This window comes from Gymnodraco acuticeps, unplaced genomic scaffold (assembly GCF_902827175.1).
Source record: "Gymnodraco acuticeps unplaced genomic scaffold, fGymAcu1.1, whole genome shotgun sequence".
Taxonomy (NCBI): domain Eukaryota; kingdom Metazoa; phylum Chordata; class Actinopteri; order Perciformes; family Bathydraconidae; genus Gymnodraco; species Gymnodraco acuticeps.
Window position 1 is genome coordinate 210,684 of NW_022991937.1, and position 20,023 is coordinate 230,706.

General features: G+C 40.3%; 1 protein-coding gene across 1 annotated transcript; it reads left to right on the forward strand.

The window, feature by feature from the left end:
• Nucleotides 1–551: 551 nt before the first annotated feature.
• On the forward strand, nucleotides 552–19,981 carry LOC117535796 (follistatin-related protein 1-like). The gene is made up of 11 exons (XM_034200355.1): nucleotides 552–764; nucleotides 873–929; nucleotides 12,275–12,376; nucleotides 12,508–12,637; nucleotides 14,163–14,195; nucleotides 14,505–14,635; nucleotides 15,420–15,538; nucleotides 15,931–16,043; nucleotides 16,683–16,793; nucleotides 16,916–17,010; nucleotides 18,643–19,981. The coding sequence occupies exons 1-11, from the start codon at nucleotides 762–764 to the stop codon at nucleotides 18,685–18,687; spliced, it is 939 nt and encodes a 312-aa protein (XP_034056246.1). The 5' UTR covers nucleotides 552–761; the 3' UTR covers nucleotides 18,688–19,981.
• Nucleotides 19,982–20,023: the final 42 nt, after the last annotated feature.

Here is a 20,023-nt window from a genome sequence, read left to right on the forward strand (position 1 = left end):
ATCCTCTCCTGTGTCTTTTATTGTTTTTAGCGCTATTTCAAGCTGCAGCAGGTAGACATTTTCATCTAAAGCCAAAATAATATCCACAAATGTAATGGAAATCTAGTGTTGCAAAATGTCTACTGGCTATGCAAATTAAATATACATTTTCGACTGGTTATTCTGCCCCCTAGTGGCTAAACATGCAGTTTCATCCATTTATAGACTCTATTCCACAGATTCAACTAAGAACTGAAACCAACTTTTACCATTGAACAATTAACACAACTTAATCAATCTAAATAACTGATTGTTTGATACATGTTATATATGTTAGTTTGCTTAGAATAAATAATGGACTAGGCTACTAGAGGCGTGTGATAATATCTAAAAATGATGGACCTCCCCACGCACACGCGCGCAACAGTAATTACGACCTATGGTGTTTTTTCAGGAGAGGTTCACACACACACACACACACACACACACACACACACACACACACACACACACACACACACACACACACACACACACACACACACACACTTTCCTCTTTTCCTCCCCCTCTTCCTCTCCTCTGGTGTAAACGTCCTCGGAGGACTCCAGACATTTTGATTGGCCGCGGCGCGCAGAGAGGAGGAGAGACTGACGGACTGGCACGAATTCCTCAGTGCTCCTCAAATTTCCTGAAATCTCGGAACCTCCTGCTCGCCTCCGACACACATCCAGCTCCCTTTCTCCTCCGAACACACACCCGAGCCGAGCAGCTTCTACAAAAAATGGTAACGTATTACAATGAATGTAACATTTTCTTTCAAGTTTCCTCAACATGCAGAGGAACTGGTGTGATGGATTTGCTTAACTCTTACTTTTTCTTTTCTCGTGCCCAGTTGTTGGGAAGTGTCTCCGTGCTGCTTCTGCTGGCTGTAGCTGCCTCCAACGCTCAGGTAAGTTTGGCTAAAACGTTTTTTCTTACTCTGAAACTATAGTAGTTTTCTCTGTAGGGTTTCAACCAGTGCAAAACGTTGCCTTACATGTACTAAACGTTTGTCCACACATAACTCTGGAACGTCTGGAGGCACATTAACACAGCAGCTTTGTTCACAAAGCTAGACGAGCTAGAAAACATCTGGAAAAAGGTCTGAGTCAGTCTATTATATGACACAACCCGGTGCTGTGGGGAACATTACACATTTACAGCTCACTGTGCTGTGCCTTGTTATAGATTTTATTTTGTTCTCAAGAAGATCCATTTATGCCATTGTTGTTGCCACTCAACAATGGCAATTATGAGCACAATTGTGAAGACAATCAGACTCAGGTTTGAAATGAATTGCCACTGGTACGTTTTATTTCAATAGGGACATCATTTAAAATCCAGGAAAGTTTTGCCCAAATAGGCCTAATGCTGTTTCATAGGCATGTATTAGTGTCTGTAACCTGAAACAAAAACTCACATTTTGCATGCTGCTGGACCACACACACACACAGACACAGACGTACTCCTAGTCTCAGTTTTTATTTTGTGGAGTTGTGAGGTTAACACAGCAAAAGCTGCAGTAAGAGGACACAAGAGTGACAGGCAGCTGTGCAAAGACAAGAAAGAAGGGCTGGAGTCTGTGTACATCTCACCACAAGCTCAGCGCGGGGTTGCATGGCTCTCATCATCAATATGGATGCTTCAGCACAAAACGCTCCGCCGACTGGCAGCTGCTCTGATGGCAAACAAATACTGTGTTTGGGTGGTCAGTCTGAGAGTATGTGTGTTTGTCTGTGGACACTGGGGTTGTGAGTGCAGAGCTGTGAGAATACTCACCTTATTGCTCTCACACTGCAGTGCTAAGTAGTCCTACCTCTAAGTAAACACAGAGATAATGTGCTGTTAGATTATCTGGCCTGATGGCTCAGAGGGATGTACACCTCCATATTCTCATTAAACTGCCTGTGAGAAAGTGAAAATCCTGTTTCCCGAAATGTCAAACTACTTCTTACAAGAAATAGAAACACACACACACACCAGGTGGTGGTGGATGGTCTTAACCTCACTGTGCACAGCTGTTGAACACCTGGTTTTGTGTTAACTCCTCTGTTGACCTGCACAACAGATGCATGCTGAGGAAATAAACAGGGGGAATAGCTGTAGCCTAATTAGAGGATACATCTTTCAAACAGCTACACCAAATGTGAAACTCAAGATAAACCGATTGTTCGCTGCCTAGTCTATCTTTACAGCTTCACACAGATGGCCATTAGTGTCGTCAGCTATGACATCACTCATAGTCTGACATGCAGGCCCTCCCCGCTGACCTTCAACTGCTTTCCCTACCTTTGCCCAGTGGCTGGAAAATGTGCCATTGTGTTCGCGTTTATTGGATTCATGACCGTGATCTGTGAGGTATGGCATGGGACAGAGCACACAGCAGAGTCTGTGGAGTGTACCCACCAAGTTAATGGGGAGGCATTAGAAAGGCATCTATTCTCCAAAGGTAATTACCCTTATAATATATGTCCTGTGCACTGGCCGTGGGAAGGGCCTGTCCTGGCATTCCTGTGTGTCGTCTAAAGGAGGTCAACAAGTCGGAGCAAAACTGGACCTAATGAGCCTGCAGGGTGTATTTAGGTTAGGTAAGGGGATGTGTGTTACATACATGGCATGAAGGAGCTGGACACACTGATGGAAATAGGCCTTGTTTGTGTGAACTGATGTGCTTATTTTCAGGATTTTAATGCAGGGTATTCAAATCTGGACACTCACTCCTAAAATATTAAGAAGGAGAATGCCTGTGTGCTTCCTGAGGTGAGAAATTGCAGCGTTTGATGACAAGCCGGTGTTGGAAAGCTGCGTGTGTGCAGGCAGGAAACCAGATACGCATCTTGTGAATAAGATGTTGATGTTTTACTCAAACAGCTTGATATGCAAAGGAGGTCGAGATGCAGGCGTAGTGAAAGTCATAAGAGTTTTCATCCTCGGGGGACATGTGTGTGTGCACACACTTGCATATATAAAGAGAGAGAGAAAGCAGTGTTTACTTTACTTGTTTTGTGGCATGCAGTGTTAGTGTTTTATCCTGCATCATCCGCTGTGACAGGGTGGAATGACACAGTGGTTAATTTAGTTATCTGCAGTGGCTCTGGGTCTTAGAAAACACAGATGGTAGGAGGAAGTCAGCGCAACAAGCCCTCCTTTCCTCTTAGGCAGTCCAAGAGTTGAGACAATTAAGTAGACGGGTGGAAGTATTTAGAAGCTGGTTCCCTTGTTGAGGCCCTGGAACTGTAGCCGACTGTGATTGAGCGTCTCTTACACCCCGCCATGTTGCCACCATGTTGATGCCTGTTCTCGCTCATTCAAGGTGGGCTAAAAATATCTGCCCAGGTGGAGGGAACATGAGGGGACGCTGTGTCCTCTGTCTGTATCAGCCTGCTCTAATTACTGTAGCCCAACATCCAGTCATGGATCCTGTGCAGGGATTGTAGAGGGCGTGATGTAAAGCAGAAAGGAGATGGAGCCACAGTCATGCAATTATAGCAGGGGAGATTGTGGGTGAGGTAAGACTTGTGTAGCGAGACAGAAAGAAAAGGGGGGTGTACTTGTTTCATGTCCCTGCAGTGTGTTCTCTTCACTCTTGGCTTGGCTTAAAAGGAGTCCTCATTTAGCTTACCAGCTGTACTGGTGTCTTATCATTACCGGCAGTCTGCACTCAAAGGCACACATACATTAACACACACACTCAAATGACAAGGAGCTACAGAAAGTCTACTGAACAGATAATGAAAATGTGACATACTTACTTACTCATACGCAATCAAAGTTAAACGTATAGTATAATCAGGACAAGAGGCCTCCTGAATTCAGGCCATAAAGGGTGTCAGTTTGTCTTTCTAGCTCATGGTCAACAGCAATGAGTTATTATTGTGAAATGCTAAGTAATAGTTTGACGCTCTGATTTACTTCAGTTCAAAATTGCCTAAAAAAAATGATTTGACACAAAAAAAACTTGTACTCTACATTTACTTCCACCACACATCTTCATTGTTTCTAGCGGCCCGTGTAGAGGAAGCACCTTGAGATCAGGCGCTGCATCTCAAATGCAGTTTGGTGGTGAAAACGGGGTCATTGGAGGATATCTGATTAACCAGCGTTACTCTCTGCAAATGTCACTGTTAAATGTTTCTATCATTAACCAGAGAGCCTCGACAACTTCTGCAGCTTGAAAGTGGCTCGCTCACACAGTTTTTATTCTGAAGTGGTTTATGCAATAGATGGATTTTTTCTTGTGATGTGTTGTGATCAGAGATGTGGGCTATAACACAGCAGCCATGCAAAAAAAACATCAGTGTCAGCTACATAACAGACTTTTACAACTTCAAAAGAATAGACCACACTTAATATACTGAGTTTGTGAGCAATTTAACATATATTGGGTATTTTAGCCACTTAAAAAAGGACAACATTTAAAAAAATCAATATTAGTTTAAGTGTATGCTATATTTAGAATATATATTATGCTTTACCTTGCCTTAAAAAAAGCCCTTTCGAACAAGCTACCACCAGACTTCGTTGAGAACACATGGGAATTGCTCTTCTACCGCTGCCTTGAGTTTGTTTCTGTTATTGTGTTGCCATGGTGTTTTTAAAGGGTTAGTGAGAGTTCACCAAAGTAAACACTGTAGGTAAAACCCTTTTTACTTCACTTCAAAAAGCCTAAGCTAAACTATCTCTTTGTAAGGTAAAGTTGCAATATCATACTTTAAAAAACACTTGATTACAAGGACATGTTTGTTTAGTAAAAGTACAGTGTTATTAGTAACTTTTATAAGCAAGGCATGGCGTCTGTGAGTTCAACACACTGAAGGTCAGAATCGTCAGGAAAACTTTGAATGCAAGTCCTGTGGGGATCATAAATCCAGTCACCAAATTAAGTAAACAAGCATTCCCTCAAACGATTAAATTGGTTAAGCATGGAGCTTCATTCCTGAACTCTGAGTTCATCTTACTAGCTTTTCTGAGCTTTAAACACATATAAATACCTTTATTTAGCAAATGGAGCTGTCTTAAATGTCTTGTACTTATATAAACTATATTGTTGCTTTTAAAGTTTAAGAAAATATACAAGAAATTCAAAGCAGAGTAACAAAAATGAATGATTCAGTAGTATGGAATAACTCTGAACCAATTACGAAGAGTTTAGGCACAGTTTATTGATGAATTGGCTGGTTATTTATCCAAGTTGAACCCAACATGAAAGATTTCCCAAAGGTTTTCTATAGCGTACAGGAAACATTAAGATAGACATGCCTTGTCAGAGAGTTTATGAGAAATGTTCTGTGTCCCAGATTAAGTTGTATGGATTTATCATCACATCCCCTCTGACCGTTCGACATGGACATGATGAAGGTGGAGGTCTCTGAACAGATTTGAAATGGCTGCACACGTCACGCAGTCTCTGCCTCTTCCTTCTAAAAACATGTTGCAGCCTTTAGCCCCAATACTGGCCTCAGAAAGGGAGCAGAGAAGAGGGCAGGGAATATACTCATTCTTTTGGCCTGCGTCTAGCAAGAGCCCTCCCTCCCTCCCTCCCTCCCTCCCTCCCTCCCCTTCCTCTCTCCTTTCCTGTCTGTGGAAAAATGCCCAGAACCAGCAGGGGTGGGTTGGTAAAGGAGGGGGGGGGGGGGGGGGGGGGGGTAAAGGTGGCAAAGTAGATGGAGAGAATAAGAGAGTGAAAGGACATGGGGGAAATGATTGGATCAATGATTAGAGAATAAACAAACACAATCTGTACTTTATGCAGAAAAAGATGACAAGAACTGTCGATGAATTGAGACGGATTAAAGTGTTACAGTTCCATCAGGGATTTCCAAAGGTGAGGTGGAGAGGGGACACTTTTGTCCCAGCAGGGTGACAACCGTGTGCACAGGGGAGGGGAGGCTGGGGCTGCTGCTGTTCATAGCATTGTATGTTCTCCGCTGACATTTTAACTGCTAGCAGATGTGGCTCTGCCCAGAATGTGACTAATTTCCTGCTTTTCTTTATTCTCCCTCTCTCAATTTCACTGTGTTTTACTTTATCTCTCTTCCTTCAATCCTTCCTTTCTTTGTCTCTTCTTCTTCTTCTTCTTCTTCTTCTTCTTCTTCTTCTTCTTCTTCTTCTTCTTCTTCTTCTTCTTCTTCTTCTTCTTCTTCTTCTTCTTCTTCTTCTTCTTCTTCTTCTTCTTCTTCTTCTTCTTCTTCTTCTTCTTCTTCTTCTTCTTCTTCTTCTTCTTCTTCTTCTTCTTCTTCTTCTTCTTCTTCTTCTTCTTCTTCTTCTTCTTTCTTTCAGGGTGTAGTTACATTTCAGCTCTTGAACAACGGGGCCTGTGGGTGTAAAATAAGAGGCCGCAGACTGGGTGACATCATCCTGTCCGTTGGTGCATTCCTTTCACCCTGAATAAGAAACAGGGAGAAGGATAACAGGCAGATCTGCGTGTATACTGGTCGTTACACAGAGTACCTTTGTTTCTGCAGGTTTAATATCAGACCTGGTCCACCGTAAAGCATTCGAGACCACTCATACTTCTCATATCTTTAGTACACACTCAAATTACTCTCACTTTGGCCTCATTATTGTGTCGTTGTTGGGGGTTGAATGAGTATTTCTGATCTCAGGAGGCTGTGAAGTAAGCAATGAGGCTTAAACCTGATTTGCTATATACAAAGATACAGTTGAATGGTTTAACATGGAAGAAAATGCTTGTCATTTGAGAATGAAGTCACTTGAATTATTGATGGGAAATTCTATAGCTTTTAAAAACTGGAACCAATGATCGTCTGTTATGTTTCTCCCCTGTGGGATGGATTAAGTCACAAGCTTGTTTAAATTCCTCGTGGTTTTTAGTTAGTGTACAAGTGGTTCTTATTCTGCTTTGGCTGTGCTCCACTTCTCTTCTGGTTAGAGGGGAAGGGAAGTGAGAGGGAGACGCAGTGGAGCCCCCCCCCTGTCTTCTCGTCGCTCCCAGCATGGTCTCATGTACTGACAGAGCTGGACAATCGGAGACAGAGGGAAGAGGAAGGGGGAGAGCCGGCACCTCTCTGACCTAGATACTGAGGAGATTTTGGTTAAAGACGAACTCTGTCGGACCCCAGCTGAGGTTAAACAAAGCTCAGGAATGTACACCCCCTACCTCCTAATCCTGTCCTTCACCTTGCTTCATCTTTTTTTCCACCTTTATTGTTTCTCCTACTGAAAACAGGCTTATCAAACAGTGGGTTGCATTGCCTGGCTGTGCGTGCATTTGTCCGAGACACATTTTTTTGGCAGTGAAGTACATGATGTATGAAATAAAGTCATTTTAGTTTGGAAATAAACTGAATAAAGTTACATCAAGATTCACACTTTAACTCTTTATACTTGTAAATACTCTGGACAAACCACACACAATTTAAAGAAATAGTTCCTATGACTTGGCGTTTTTTATTTTCTTTCAATCTTGTTCATTGACTTTGGAGGTTTCTTCGTTGAGAGACAGGCTAGCTGATTTCCCTTGTTCAAGTCTTTATGCTATGCTAATCTGCTGCTAGCTGGAGATTCATATTTACATGAGAGTGGAATTTATCCTCTTTACTTTCGAAAAATTGATAAAGTGTATCTTCCAAAATGTCGAACTTCTCCTTTTATTCCTTCATATGTACCAAATATCCATTTTGTTCTAAAAACAACCTTATCATATACATTGTTCTACATCATAATTATTTCTAGAAGTACGTTTTAAGCCTAACTTTTCATTAATAGCAGCTAAACATTTTAATTGAGACAGCACACAGATGGAAGCTTTAATGTCTGCTATGAATTAACTGTCTCAGCCGCTCCTGTCATCTTCATTGTATAAACGATAAATTAGTTCTGAAATATACTTTCAGTTGAAGAATAACTTTAAGTTTTTGGGAGTAAGATGCCGAAAAAGCATCTCAACCATTTTTAAATCTTGTAATAATTTATTCTTTTCTTGTTTTTTTGGCAGCATTTTTTCTAGCGTGGCATACAGATTAGTAATTCATATTAGTGACTAGAGTGAATAAAAACCACATTAATCTCCCATATTCTTTCACCCTTTTGAGATGATTTTATTTTAATATTTCAAGTTGTCAAAAGCTTAATATTTTATTCATAAAAACACTCACCCGGCTTACTGTACCGTAGGGGAAAGAGGAACATGTTTTGTCGAACGTTTGTATCTTTGAGGTTTACGCTTACATCTAGCTACATGCAATACATCTCGTAAAAAAATAGAACAAATCATATCTTTCTGCAGCTTATTATATTCAGCTATAATGGAAACATCACATAGAGAAGCTGATGCATGCAGCTAAAGCCGAACAACCTTTCACCTTTTCTGTGATGTGTTACAATTATACAGCCCAGGAAAGTAAAACCTCCACAATGAGCAAAGCGCTGAATCAACGTCTCTAACAGTGTTGGGAAAGCTCAATATGAACAGTGTTTACTGCTGGGCTGTTGTATTGGATTGCATTAAGTGAAGCTCTGTGTGCTCAATACACCAATCAAGCTGATTAAACTGATCTTGATTGCTACAGAGAGTCATATTGTTTTATAATTACAAACACAAGGATTAATTGCAGTATTTAATAATTAAAGTTAAGTATTGTTTTTTAAAAGTTGTGTCCAGTAGGCTGTTTATCACTGCAGGCTCATCCAGGGAAGGTTGTTTACAGTCCGTAAATCAATGTTCGCTATGTTAATGAGGGGCAGGGTGCACTGTGGGAATGGATTCCCCGTGCCTCTAAAGTGACACCCATGGGAGAGAAGCATCGATTCGCTGGCTAGATCAATGGAGCGTCACCGAGATACACACCAATATGCACACTCACACACACAGTAACACACAAACACATATGCACTAAACATGCAGTAAATGGCAGATAGGCTTCATTTCTCATAAGGTTGTGCACGGACAGCTGAAAGACATGCAGAACAAGGTTTTAATGTGTTAGTGGGGGCAGATTTAGCCTTGCTGTGCGGCCTTATCAACAGTGAATAATGAAATAGGCATTTTTTTTTTTTTTTTTTTTTAATGAAGCGGAAATATATTGCCTTCAACTGCAGTCGGCCTTAGCATGAAGCCGAAATTGACTTTAGAGCGCACACAATCTCCTGCCTTTCGTCTTTTATCTTCACCAGCTACCTGTTTCTCCAGACTTTATTTAAAGCCTCTTCATCCTCTTCTTCCTCTCTTTCATATCCAGCCCTGCAAAACTGGTCTCGGATCACTGACATGTCTCTTGGAGCCTAAAAAAGAGTGAGATGACATGACAGAGAGAGCTACCGCAGAGCAGAAATAAAAGTATACTTGACTTGAATTGTAAGACACCACGCAGAGTTAGGAAGATTAAAATATTATGCACTTGAGGGTTTTGAGAAATATCACTTATCTTTTCATCTTCTTCAAACCTTTAAATAATTGCAACCTTTTGACTAAAAGATTAAAACACAAAGAAATGGAAGAAAAGCGACACAGGAAAATGAGCTGTGAAATGTGTACACTGTATGCAATCAGTTTAATGCTTGAGGCAGCTCTCTGTATTAACGCCTCTGTTTAATCTGTTATGACTCACCAGTCACGTACCAGAGCTATAGCTCCAGTGTTTGGTTTTTAATGTGAAGGAAAATATGACATCAATTCTAAAACTCTTAATCCTAAATACGGGTACAACAAACGGCTATTTTCGCTCTCGATTAATGGATAAGTTGTTTGTTCTATAAAATGTAAGAATTAGGAAATCAATGATTATTGTTTCCAAAGCCCGAGAGGATGTCCTCAATGTCAACAACTCAATGATATAACCTGTTTCTATCAAAGAAGAGTATTGAAACCAGAAAATATGTGCATTTTTATCAAATATAACTCAAACTAAATGACTGAATATGACAGATTTAGAGTCACACAGGGAGATAAATATTGTCCAGGTTCTATGTAAGCCTTGAATTGTGACCAAGGTAAGGTTAGGAGCCAAAACAAGGACAACAACCGTAGCCTACTTGATGATGATGCATGTCTGCCCGCTCCAGTTCATAGCAACAATGAAGGCTTCATGCAGGCATGATTTATGTCCACATAAGGCAGCCTCCCTTCCCTGGTGTGTTGAAGAGTGGTTTGGTGACATTACAGTCGATTGTCCATTGTTTTTGTACAGTCTGTGTCAATAATAAATCCTGACCACATTCTGCTGTGATCTAGGGGCTTGGTTCCATTTGCCTCTTTTGATTGACACCTCTGTGATCTTTCCAAAACAGGAACCTGAACATGCTTTCACCATAGCAACAAACCACTTCAAAAACGCTTGTCAGGCATCCTCTGCTGGTTATAGAGATGGTCAGAGCTCTACGTTTACACCAGCTTTATCTAAGCCGCCCATCCATTATTCATGATCTCATCGAAGGTTTCTACAGGTTTCAACAGGTTTCAACAGGTTTCTCGCCCAGCTGTGTCTAACAAACTGAATTGTCCAACATGCTCAAAGCCATAGGGATCGCTTTGAAGATTTTCCATGACCTCAACTCCTGAGTGCAAATATGTGCGTGTCTCTAAAACTATGCATAGAAATGAAGCAAAACCCTACAATCCCTCTCCTCTGACCACTTCAGGGTTAACGCTGCTGCACTGCAATACATGCATGTGACTGCCGCCCCTCTCCCAGCATCCATCTTGTTATATTCTTTCATTAGTGAGCTTATGAGAGTTTGGCCACAGAAATCCAGCTCCAGGTTCACCTACATACCAGACTTTGGACAAACACATACAGCAGCTTGGAAGCCAGCTCACGTGCACTTACACACGGAGGGCCAACTTTCTGTCTCGCTCTTGCAGGAAACAGCGGCTTAAAGAGGAGGAGGGGAGTCTAGAGAAACAGGGAGGAGAAAATATTTCACTGAGCATGGGAATGGGCCCAAAGGAAAACACAGCTCAGACTCCAGATGTGGAAACACCCTGTACACACGCAAACACAAACCCCCACACACACTTATACAAATACAAATACACACAGATAGGGTAAGGGAGAAGTAATGAGGGTCATAAAGCAGCTCTAGGACCTCCGCTTGCTTGGCGTCTTGTGATTGGTTGGATTTTAGCTCCAGTTAACTCATTTTTTGGCAAGTCCTCTGGTGATATTCAATAAACAAACAAAAGACAAAGAAACAAAGGCAAGCGTCAACAAGAGAAAATTAGACTGACTATATGTTTTCGAAAATAAAAGTTTAACTGATGCATGTGAAGTCTCATCCTGCTTGCCTCTCATTCTGTCTTTAGTTTGTCTCCAATACCCCTCAAATATGTTGTCATCGCTGCAGCTGTATTTTGTTAGGAATTTCTTAATCATCAACAGCATACTGTATAAGGTCTTTGAAAGTAGGTGAATTGTGTTTCCAAGTGAGTCAGAAGAATAACCCTAAAGTAATGGCCATTTGAATTGACCATATTGGTGAGGTAGCGCCTCCTAAAGGGGAAATGGTGTCATTTGTTTCAGGATAGCAGAGTTGATTTGTGTCTTTGGATGTTTTTGCTAAAATTAAGTGTTGAGGAGAAAAGACAACACTTACAGTTTTTTTTGGCTGTTTGGCTTTTTTTTGGCTGTATAAAAATTGTCGGGAAAAAAACACATTTTAAGTGTTGGACCAAGAATTTCATGGGAAAATAGACATTTTACAATCAAAGATTTATACTATGAATTAACTTATTTGTTTTTGATATGAATATTTAATGTTACTTAGTTTTACTAGTTTTTTTTTTTCTAGTACATCTTCCTTTAATGACCATTATTTATCTGTATAGCAGCTGCGTGTTGGTTTGTGTGAGGATACAGTACGTGCATAGTTGAATGTTACCTTTCCTGTTTCAGGAGCTGCTCTTCAAATGTCATTGTCCAATGTGAGCAATTTTAAGAGGAATTGTATTCTATAGGAATATCTTGCTCATTAACAAACAGAAAAAGGGGAAATACTAAACCAGAGAGCCTCTTCATTTCTGGATGTATTCAAGGAAGAGATACAATACTGGTTAACAGAGTGAAGAGGAAACGGTCAATGTATACGTCTGTGAGGAAGTTTGATGGTTCAATGTGAAACTTTGTAGTTAGTACATGTTTAAAATGTGGTTGGCAACTTCCCAGTGCCTATAAATGGGTATGTTAATGTGATTAGGCAACAGCGCCGCCCTGTGTGTGAAATCTGTAAAAATCAATAATGTTTCTAAAGTGCCTAGTAATTATAATAACAACTTTGAATTTGTTTCCTTTCTTTCAGGAGCTGCAGAGCAAGAGCAAAGTGTGTGCTAATGTGTTCTGTGGGGCCGGCAGAGAGTGTGCTGTCACAGAGAAAGGGGAGCCCAGCTGTCTGTGTATAGAGGTGAGTATTACATACAATGTGACTCTGTAGAGACCAGGGGACATTACTTCAACACAATGAAAAAGTGGTAACCTTTCAAAAATACCTATTCCCCTAGTTTTCAGCTGTATTCTCTCCCCATGTCTTTGCAGAGCTGTAAGCCCCACAAGAGGTCAGTGTGTGGCAGTAATTCTAAGACCTACAGGAATCACTGTGAGCTCCACAGGGATGCCTGTCTGACTGGTTTGAAGGTCCAGGTGGCCCACGATGGACACTGCCATGGTTGGTGAACTAAAACGTCCCTGTTGATCTTTAACAACTTCAACAACGAGTTAACATTGAAAGTTTGAGTCACATAATCTATGATGCCCATGCTTCATAAAATGCATTATAAAATGACTTATGATCTCTGTTTTGGCCTGTGATAATTGTTACATAAGTTTTAAGTCAACCTTAGTATCATCAACTGCTTTATCAAATTTCTCTTTTACTATCCCAATAAATTACACCTCTGAGTGAGGTTAAGACTGTAATAATGTTATCATTGAATATTACAAGTATGTTCTTATCAAGGGCCATTAAGTGTTCTGATAGTCAAGGGTGCTTTTTCTACCTGGTGCCAACTCTGAGTATGATGGAAGCAGAGGGGGTCTTTTTTTAAACCATATTCCACATTTTTTTCCTGTGCTACGTTTTGCTTTAGCTACGTTGAACCCTTGAGAAACGTTCCTTTAGTTACCGTGTTATTGAAAAACTGAATGTGGTAGCTGTACCCTTTACCCTTTTCATGCTTTCTAATTCATTACTGACATTGTTTGAATCAGTATGATAGATACATAGCCCAACAATAACACTTCAATGGTTAGCATGTCACAGTGTTACTGAGTAAAGATGTAGCGATCAAAGTCTTCACACCTGATAACCTGCTGATGCCCTCAATGATCCAATACCAATGCTCTGGTTTTATACATGTAATATTCCTCACTGCATATAACCCAATCAGAAAATAATCTGTCATAAAATATGAGTCCAGGGACTCCTGAAACTAATAACATGTAATGTTATTACAGGGATATGTGGGAAGTCAACTGAGGGTAGAAGCTCAAATATAAATCTAACCTTGTTATTGTTTGGTTATTTGAGCATTCGCCCAATGTGGACCCCTAAGCTTCTAAGTTTATTATCCCAACATGACTTCATACTCACCCTAAACAACGGAGCAGCCATTTTAATCAACCACACACACTTGAGAATCTCAAATATTAACTAAAAGCCCGCTTTGTATCTTTAAAATTGGACAGCATTTGGCTCTCAATCAATCAATCAATCAATCAATCAATCAATCAATGTTTATTTATATAGCCCAATATCACAAATGTTACATTTGTCTCAGTGGATGGCTCATCTGTTAATTGGTAGAGGTGCTGATCATACTGTTAGAAGTTAATTGAACGGATTAGTGTGTGATCTCAGAAGCAGCCATTCTTTCATGGACTTGATACCTGATCGGGTGGCTAGTGAACAATATAGGGCCATCCACACCCCTGGCCTTGACTTATCTATGAAATAATCTAATATTAGCATCTTATCTTGAGTGAACTTTAACCATATGACACTTTGTCCCCGCTGAACTTGACATTGATCAGTGCTGTGGCAGAAAAAGTATTTAGGGTAAATAGTTACATCACGCTGTACTCTATGCAGACCTTTGGCCTAATTCTCAGCCAAGTTTATCTTCATTATTCTGAATCAAGTCAATGCATGTTTTTTTTGTTTGAAATGTTCTTGTCTTTCTCTGTTGTTTTAGAGAAGAAAACAGAAAAGGCCGCTGCCAGCCCAGGTGAGTTTTTTGTATTAGTATATTGTATATTAGCCACGTAAAAAACTAAAATCGAATTAAATGATTTTTTTTATTGGTGTACCCCTTTGGTGTCTTGATTAAGTCCAAGATTCCCAGGTGGGTTATGGGTATGTTCACTATGTCTGTGCAATAACTGTATTTTACAGTCTAATGGAAAGCACTTGATTAATAACTTCTGACGTATGCACTAATGGATATGGGTCAAACATGATAGCTTACCAGATAAATGTTGCCCTTTGGATTATTCATTAATGCTGCTGACCTATGGAAATATTCCCTCCCCCGCAGTGGTTTGCTATGCTGCTGACCGCAATGAGCTGAGGGGTCGTGTGATGCAGTGGCTGCAGACTGAGGTGGTCCCAGACGGATGGTTTGCCAAGGGATCCAACTTCTCTGACATCCTGTTCAAGTACTTCAAGGTCGGCTTTTTCTCTCTGTACAGGACAGAATGAACCCAGTTTCAATTAGTGCACACAATTGTTCCCAAGTTTATGTGGGCATTCTCCAAACCCTCTTCTCCTTAGAGCCGCCTCCGACTCTGTCTAATTGTTTATGCAGCAGACCTTTCAAGCATGTCAGATGGAACCCTTCCTCTATTTGTTAGTACATGAATGACATTAAAGCAGAATGGGAAGATGGTTCTTTGAACAAATTGTGCAAAACGCTTAATTTATTTTTAGTCCCAGCATAACAATACGTTACATAATTTGAGAGTATATTTATAGCTAATTTTAGCATCTCATGGTCTAACCCTTTGTTAAGTTGCCCTACACAGACAATAGAAACAGAGCCTTCGGGGTTAATATGCAGCCCTGGTGTTCATTTAATGTGCATTTATATAAAGATACATGCCAAAGAATTAATTGATATAGTTTTTCATGCTCCAACACCCATTGCTGTCCCAGCCTCATTTCTAAAATATCCTACGAAAGAGATCCAGGCTGTAAGTAGAGGCAGTCTTTAAGTGTTCATGACAAAGTGATTTTACCACATCTTTACAGGAAGATTGTCATGGCAACTGGTGTGCTCTACTGTAGGTGCATTTTGTGGCAGTGATGGCAAATGTACCTGTGTCCTAGACTGATGTGTATATCAGAAACACCAATAAGTAATATATTAATTGTGAATATTTAGTTTGATTGTTCATATTTACTGTACAAAAGCATTAACTGCTCTCTCATGTTTCTCTGTATGTTTCTGCAGTCTTACGACAATGGTGATTCCCAGCTGGACTCCTCAGAGCTGCTCAAATTCATCGGACAAAATGACTCTGTTGTGGAGCTGCAGTCCTACGCAGACCAGGAGAGCAACACGCTGCTCAGGTCCGTGTGGTTGTTGGTCTGTTTGTATGCTTGAATTAGATTGTATTAAGGCAAGGAGGGAAAATGAAAAACTGCCACTGTTTGCAATGTTCCACCCAAACACTGTGTCAAAGTTTTCCGCTGTGGCAATGCTTGCACATGCAGATCCATATCTGTGTGGGGCTGTGCTATTTAAAGCTAGACAGGGAAATTCATTGAACTCTATCTAGCCAGTGTAAACTTTACTGAAGGCCTCCTGTGGGAGCCTGCACTGGAATAAACATCTGTACTCTGTGGGATACAACACTCATTATTCTTTCTTCTGTATGCTTCTTTTTTTTGCAATGTGCTGCCACTGTAGGAGGAGCTAATGTTTATCCAATGTTTACAACGTGTTTATCTGTGCTTCCAAGGAGCCTGTGTGTTGATGCCCTCATTGAACTCTCTGATGAGAACGCCGACTGGAAGCTGAGCTTCGATGAGTTCCTCAACTGCCTGAAGCCTGGCTTCAATCCACCAGAGAAGAGTAAGCTTAAAGTGATAGCCTGTGTACTTTGACATAGTTTAACAAAGAGTTACACACCAGTAGATATAGTTTATGGATTGACATAAGCTCACTTAGGCAGTCCTGACAATTGGCAAACTGCCTCAAATGGCTTGTTTTTTTTAGCTACGGTTCTCATTTCACAACTTTCAAGGTTGTCAGATCGCTGTGCTGTTCACACATCACAACATGTTCTTTTGCAGTCTGGAGTCTTGAAGTCTTGATTTCAGTCTGCTCAGTCATGTGATGCAGCCTTATGTGGGATAAAGTTCACAGGAAGCAGAGGCTCTGTCAGAGAAATAACATTCTGGATGGAGCACTGAACCCTGGAGCTTCACCAAACTCAAGGACACGCACACAGATACACACACAGACACACACAGACACACACAGACACACTCAAACACACATTGCTGACTACTGATTAGTAAGCAAAAACATGCCGAAGGCCTACAACTTTCAAATGAAACTACTGGATGAATGGATGATGTGGCATTTTAAAATGCTGACAAGTCTTGGTCATGCAAATTGATTAAAGTGAAATGCTGTTTCTATTATCACTTTGCTGCAGTCTACTATCTGCAGTTTTAGCTGATAAGTTTGCCATGCGTCTTTCTGCAGAATGTGCCTTGGAGGATGAGACATATGAGGACGGAGCAGAGACCCAGGTCGAGTGTAACCGATGTGTTTGTGCATGCGGCAACTGGGTTTGCACTGCTATGACCTGCACTGGTGAGTTCAAACACTGGGCATGATCTTTATGCTATTTATTCTTTTGGTCATTTTAATCACACACAAACACATTGAAATAAAAAGCCTTGTGGCCATTGTTGACTATTTTGTTATCTGTGCAGACAAAACGGCAGCTGTGGATGAGTCTTTGGATGCTGGGGCGGAGATGACTGAGGAGGAGTGGAACCTCCGTGTGGCCGAGCTCAACAAGCACCAGGTCTGTCTTTGTTATCTGAAAACCCCTGTCAACAAGAAAAAGTATGTAATGTGCTCATCGTGTATATGGCACGTAAATTATAAGTCCGAAAAAAGCACCTGGCCAAAGTCAAAACTTGCAATGTGTATTTTCAAAGCGCCATCACTGTCCTCTGCTCATAGGAATACACGTATTGTAAGGTCAATGTAATATCCCTGACATTGAGCCATAACCCAAGTGACTTATTTTATATTCCTTCAGGACATAACCTTCATTACTTGCAATGTGTTCCAGGGCAAAGAGCATTTGAATCAAACTGCTCAGCCAGCAAAAAACAATTCACATAAGAATTGTGACTGTACCAACCTTACACAGTTCAGTGAACCAGGGTATCAGCAATTTTATTAATATTGGCTTTTAAAGAGCAGCAATAAATGAAAAAGCTGGGAAATAAAGAGATTTTTTCTAAATAAGGTCGATGAAACTGAATTTGCCATGGATATGAAATACAGGGAATACGGCAGAAAGAAAAGGATCATCAACCTTTTCTTTTATTATATAGATTGTAAAGTGTAAGGCATGTCCTAAACTAAGGTTTTGTGTGAATGATTCACAATCATAAACATAGCTGGGTATTTTTAAAAGTGAATTATACTTTGAAGGAATTAGTGAAACCAGACTTAGAAATGTAAAAATACAAAGCCGTGCCATAGAAAATCCAACGACACAATGCCACACAGAAGTAAGAATCGTAAAATAAAATAATTGTGGATTAAGTAATACTGAAAGATGTATAAAACTAAGTTTGATCAAAATAGCAGCATTAACATGATGTGATATGTTAACTACTTTTGTCAGAAGTCAGTCAACATGTCAACTGTTAATTGTCCACTCATAGTCCTTAATAGATAAATGTTTTATTAGTGTCACTGTTATCGTGTAAATATAATGTATATTTTTCACAGCCCTAACGCCAAATCCACCCTCCTGCTTTAATTGGAGTCTTGTTGAAGTGCTCTCTAAACCACATAGCCTATTATAATGGTAGAACACTTGACGATTAAAAAAGGACTGGGTATCACTTAGAACATAAAGGAATAATGCTGCCAATGTTAAGGAAACAAACAGTGGTCTAAAAATAAGTGCTGGAACCTCCTGGACAACACATAAAGACGTGCTGCCTCTACAACCGCTCTAGACCAGGAATTCTAATCTAGAACCTCTGTAGCCTAGGAATGAAGTTCTAGAACCAAGTTCTGAAAATCTTTCTGGAACCTCTACAGTCAAAATGTTTTGATGGCATTTCTGCTCTTGTGTATGTGCTTGCTTATTTATGTAGAACTAGGGCTCTGGCTTGAGTCCATGGCTGAGTCAGCAAGGTCATGTACACTCTACTCCAGAAGGGCAGCTTATGAGGCTTTTGTAAACAAAACTGGCTGAGTAGGTGCGAGTTTGAGGTGACCAGCTGAACTCGGTCATAAGGACATTGCTACATATCAATGTTGCTTTTCATGAATAAAGCATTACATTTGATTTTTTTTTTCAAAGACTTTACAAACATTTCCTTACATCATTATAAATCCAGTGTGTTAAATAAATTGTACACTATATCTCACTTTTTTTGTCCAATCCTTTTCATTGTTTTGGAAACAGGAAACTGTTGAGAAGATGAAGTCCAGCAGCACAAAGGAGGCCTAAATAAGGAAACAACGAAGGAGAGGATTCACGTCATCACCCTTTCTCCATACTTGATTTATTCAGCGAACATGTGTTATTATACTGACTTTTCCATGTTTCTTGCTCTGTTAATTATTATACATTTTTTACGATGTTAAGTGTTTGAGTTGATGTTTTCAAGGGCAATCATAGAGTATTATAGGATTCCCCTGTGTTCAGTACTGTCATATTTGATTGTATTATTGCCTCTACACTAGCGCTGGGGCTATTTTTTACTACAATCCTTATATTTTTACAGTTATTATGAAGAAAAAAAACATGTCAAGTTTTCACTGTTTGGGAGTCGTTGTTTGAGAAAGCAGTGTTGAAAGGATCTAGGAGTTAATCTGTTGAAATGCGGGAGCTGTTGGAGATCTGACTACTTGCAGAATTGTTCTCCCCTCCCTCGCAGGTTTTACGATCAGCATCTTGGTTCAGGAAGATGGGACAAGAGGGTAAAGCTACTAGTGATTTGGATTTTGTTGCCATATAGAACAGCCACTACTTGACCAATGCACTTCTCTTTCTTTCCTTTCTAGCTTTCTTATGCTTTAGTTTAGATAGACATAAGTCTATGTACGATGTTTTATCAGCTTGACTTGGAACTGTTGTTCCCATGCAAGTCTCTCTGGTGCTTTTTGGTTAAACATTTCTGTCTGTGTCTTGAGAGACAAAGACGTAGTGGTCCAGCTGTCACTGTGGAGCAACTGCACCAAGGTGAGACCTGATCTTTGAATATAGCATGATGAAAAGTAAAACCAAAGTTTTGATGAAATATTTGAATAATGTAAAAAAATCTCCAGGTAAAACATTACTCTGGACCCAGCAACAACACTATACCTGTGCTTTCAAAATCACTAACAGAAGGACTAGCCTCAGCTATAGTAGCGTAGACGCATCAATAACCGGGTGAATATGAATTGTGTGTGTGTGTGTGTGTGTGGGTGGTTGTGTGTGTGTGCTAATGAAGTGTGATGCTGAGAGTAGTTTGGTTTGTAAAATGTGTATTTGTTAAAATCCTGTATCTAAATTGGAAGGATTGACAATAAAACCAGTGCCTTAGACCAGCAAAAAGTATGGTTTCTCCCTTTGCCTGCACATAGGTGTTCCTGAGTGTGCTTTGCTGAAGTTTAGCAGTTAAATAGTGCTTTGTGACTTCATCCTTGATAAATGTCTGTGTGAAAGTTGCATTACTAGGTTCAAGCTAAATCTTTATATTCCACTAAGGGTGCAGAGACTGTAAGGAGTATATGCCAATAAAGCCCAATACACCATAGCATGGCTTTGTCACTTTGTATGTGTGTGTGCTTTTACCAAA